This window comes from Myotis davidii, unplaced genomic scaffold, assembly GCF_000327345.1.
Source record: "Myotis davidii unplaced genomic scaffold, ASM32734v1 scaffold1073, whole genome shotgun sequence".
NCBI classification, from domain to species: Eukaryota; Metazoa; Chordata; class Mammalia; order Chiroptera; family Vespertilionidae; genus Myotis; species Myotis davidii.
Window position 1 is genome coordinate 634,609 of NW_006285113.1, and position 3,055 is coordinate 637,663.

The 3,055-nt window shown below is 63.4% G+C and overlaps 1 protein-coding gene across 1 annotated transcript in view; it reads right to left on the minus strand.

Annotated features, from left to right (window-relative positions):
- Nucleotides 1–716: 716 nt before the first annotated feature.
- The window catches only part of SPDEF (SAM pointed domain containing ETS transcription factor), a 19,759-nt gene continuing 17,420 nt past the window's right edge, over nt 717–3,055 (minus strand). The window contains exon 7 of the mRNA XM_006755606.2: nt 717–1,340. Coding sequence (XP_006755669.1) covers nt 1,141–1,340 — 200 coding nt within the window. The 3' untranslated portion in view covers nt 717–1,140. The remainder of the gene's footprint in view (nt 1,341–3,055) is intronic.

The following is a 3,055-nucleotide window of genomic DNA, read 5'->3' on the forward strand; positions in this document are numbered from 1 at the left end:
GAGAGCCGGTAGAACGGCGCGGGTTTGTTTTCAGGGGGTTGCAGCTCACACACTCACACACACACTCACACACACACTCAAACACACACACACACACACACACTCACACTCACACTCACACCCTTTCCCCATCACACCCTCCCACCTCTACACCCCACTCACAGGGCTCACCACTTCCAAGAGGGCACGGCAGGTCTGTGGCCTCGTTCTTCAGGAGAGAGGACCTCCATCAAGCCTACCTCTCTCTCACCCTGTGCTGCAGATCCAGCATCCCGCAAGGGGGACTGACGTGCCCCCCTCGCCCCCCCCCACTGCCCCCAGCCAGAACCCTTACAGTTGGCCAAGCAAAGATAAGGGCTCTGGACCCCCTGGCAGGAGGGACAGACCCTGGCCCACCTCAGGCAGCAAGCCCTGATCTATGCAGTGCGAGAGGGTGACCAAGGACCCTGCCTTCTCTCAGCCCCAAGTGTGGCCCCTCCTTTCAGCCTGGGCCAGGGCTGGGGGAGACAAGGGTCATTCCAGCCTCTTCTTGGCCTGCAGGACCCCTGCCACTCTCCCACAGCTTCTGCCAGCCAATGATCCCCTTCCTTTTAGGCTCGGCTCAAAGCCACCTCCCCCAGGAAGCCTCCCTTGACAGCCCCCGGCCCCTGCGACCGGAACCCCCTTGAGCATCGATGGCTGTGCCACTCACTCAGTGCACAGACACTGGGGCCATGTCAGTTTCCTGGTATCTTTATTACCCACTCCCAGGGGCACCTCTGGCTCCCCACTCCCTGCATCATGCCAGGCCTGGGTGGCAGAGAGCACTGGACTGCGAGTGGCCTTGGACAGTCATTGCCAGTCTGTCAGGTCTGCTCTGGGAATGCTGGGATCAAGGCAGGGCGTGCCTTCCCTGGGGGCTGTGAACACTGGGGGCAGCGGGTGCCCCCGTCCTGTAGTGGCTGAGTGGCTGGGCACAGGAACAGGGGGGCCTGAGGAGGAAGCACCCCCGGGGGACGGTGGGGGGCAGAGAGCTCACTTGCACTCTGGGAGCGGGGGCCCTCCCCTCCCCGACCTTGGACTCGGAATGCCAGCAGACTCCCTCTCCCCAGCGCAGGCTCTGCTGGGCCAGGGGCAGCCAGAGGGAGGCCTGGCCCGCCCTCAGATGGGGTGCACAAACTGGTAGACGAGGCGCTGGGAGATGTCCGGCTTCCGGATGATGCCCTTCTTGTAATACTGGCGGATGGAGCGGCTCAGCTTGTCATAGTTCATGGCGGGGCGGTTCTTCCGGATGCCCCACAGCCGGGCCACCTGGGCGGAGTCCTCAATTTTGAAGATGCCTGGGGGGCAGGAGGCCCAGAGACAGCCAGCGGTGCAAGCGGGGAACAGCCCAGCCGGAGGGAGAAAGACCAAGAACTGCGGTCAGTTTCTTAGAAAGCCCCGGTCAGCGGGCCACAATACCTACTCCCGGGTGTGCTGGGGGTTAAAGAAATGTGTACAAGGAGCGTGCACAGGGCTCAGTATGTGGTAAATAATGCTCTGGGGTCATGAGCCTCCGGGGGCAGGGTGAGCCTGGGTACCCTAGTGGGTTATTTGGGACCTGAGGACCCGCCCTTGCCAGCCTCTGCTCCTACTGTGGGTGTGCACACCTTACACAGAAGCCCAGCGCGGCTGTGACGGTGCCCCCAGCTCATTGGCAGGTCACCCCACCCCATCGGCACGACCGGAGCTCTGAGCTCTAAGCGCGGTTCTGCCAGCCCCAGGCCTGGCCTCAGCCGCTGCTCCAGCCTCCACCCCCTAACGGGTCTCCTCTGGAGCAGGGCAGGGGTCCCAGCTCTACTACCAGCTCGCCGTGTGACCCCCCCACCCCACCCCACCCCACACACACAGCCCGCTTTCCCCAAGCCTCAGGGTGTGCTCAGCGCAGGGAGAAAGGGTCAAGATGGGGGTTGGATCTGTTCTCCACCGTAGCCTCTCCCCGAAACCCACCTCCAGTGACCAGGGCCAAATGACGGACTCTTCACATGAAGACAAATGGTTGCCTTGTCTCCTTTGCACAGGCGGTTCCATGCAGTGGTGGGAGCCCTGGATGCGGGGCCAGGGGGAGGGTCAGGGAACACCTAGGCAGGACGGGGTTCTGGTGGGCAGGTGGGCAGAGGAGAGGAACCCGAAGTTTGCTGCCAGCACAGGAGGTGTCATGGACGGGTGTGTGCCGCAGGGGGGACGCCCTGTGCCTGTGGCAGATCCTCGGAGCAGGGGCTGCCCCACCCCCCTCCCCACAGCTCCCCTCATGGAGCTCCCACTCCCATGCCAGCCGCTCACCCCCTCTCCCAGCCCCTGCCCGAGCTCCCAGCCTCTCCAGCCCGGGCCCAGCTGGGCTGTGGAAGTAGGTGGCTCCCGGGACAAAGATGGGGCAGGTGGGTGGGATGAAGACAAAGCCAGTTCAGCAGAGCAAAGAGGGGCTCCAGCCAGGTCCCAGCCTGCGTCCTCCCAGGGGCTGGGCAGGCAGCGGGGGCCCCTCCTCCAGGTCCAGTCCCAGCGGACAGAGACCTAGAAGCTGTCTGCTCTCTGCCAGGTGGGGGTGGGGGCGGGGGTAAACTTTCTTCTGAAGACAATGAAGTTGCTGAGGGCAGAAGGCGGCAGTGCAGGGCAGCATTTAACCCTCGGTGCCCGGGCAGCGCTGGCCGGCTCCCGCTGGCTCCCTGAAGCCGGCCCCCAGAAGCTGTATTTCGGGGCCTCGGGTGCTGACTGGTCCTGAGGCACAGGAAGCCCATCCTGGTGGGTACAGTGCCTGGTTCTGCTGCTGCTGATTGGCTGTGTGTGAGCAAGGCAACGGCTCTGAGCCTCGGCCTCATCATCTGAAAAATGGGGAGTTAACCCCTAATTTGGGGGGAAGTTTAATGACCAAAAAAAGAAAAAAGCAGGGGAAGCACGTAGTCAGCCCTCAGGACTCCTGAGCTCGGTGAACAAATGCGAGAGACGCAGGAGGAAGTCGGGCGAGCTGCTCTGCCCAGAGGAGTGGGCAGTGGGTTCCCGCCCCCGCCCCCAGCCCCAGCACACACACACACACACACAC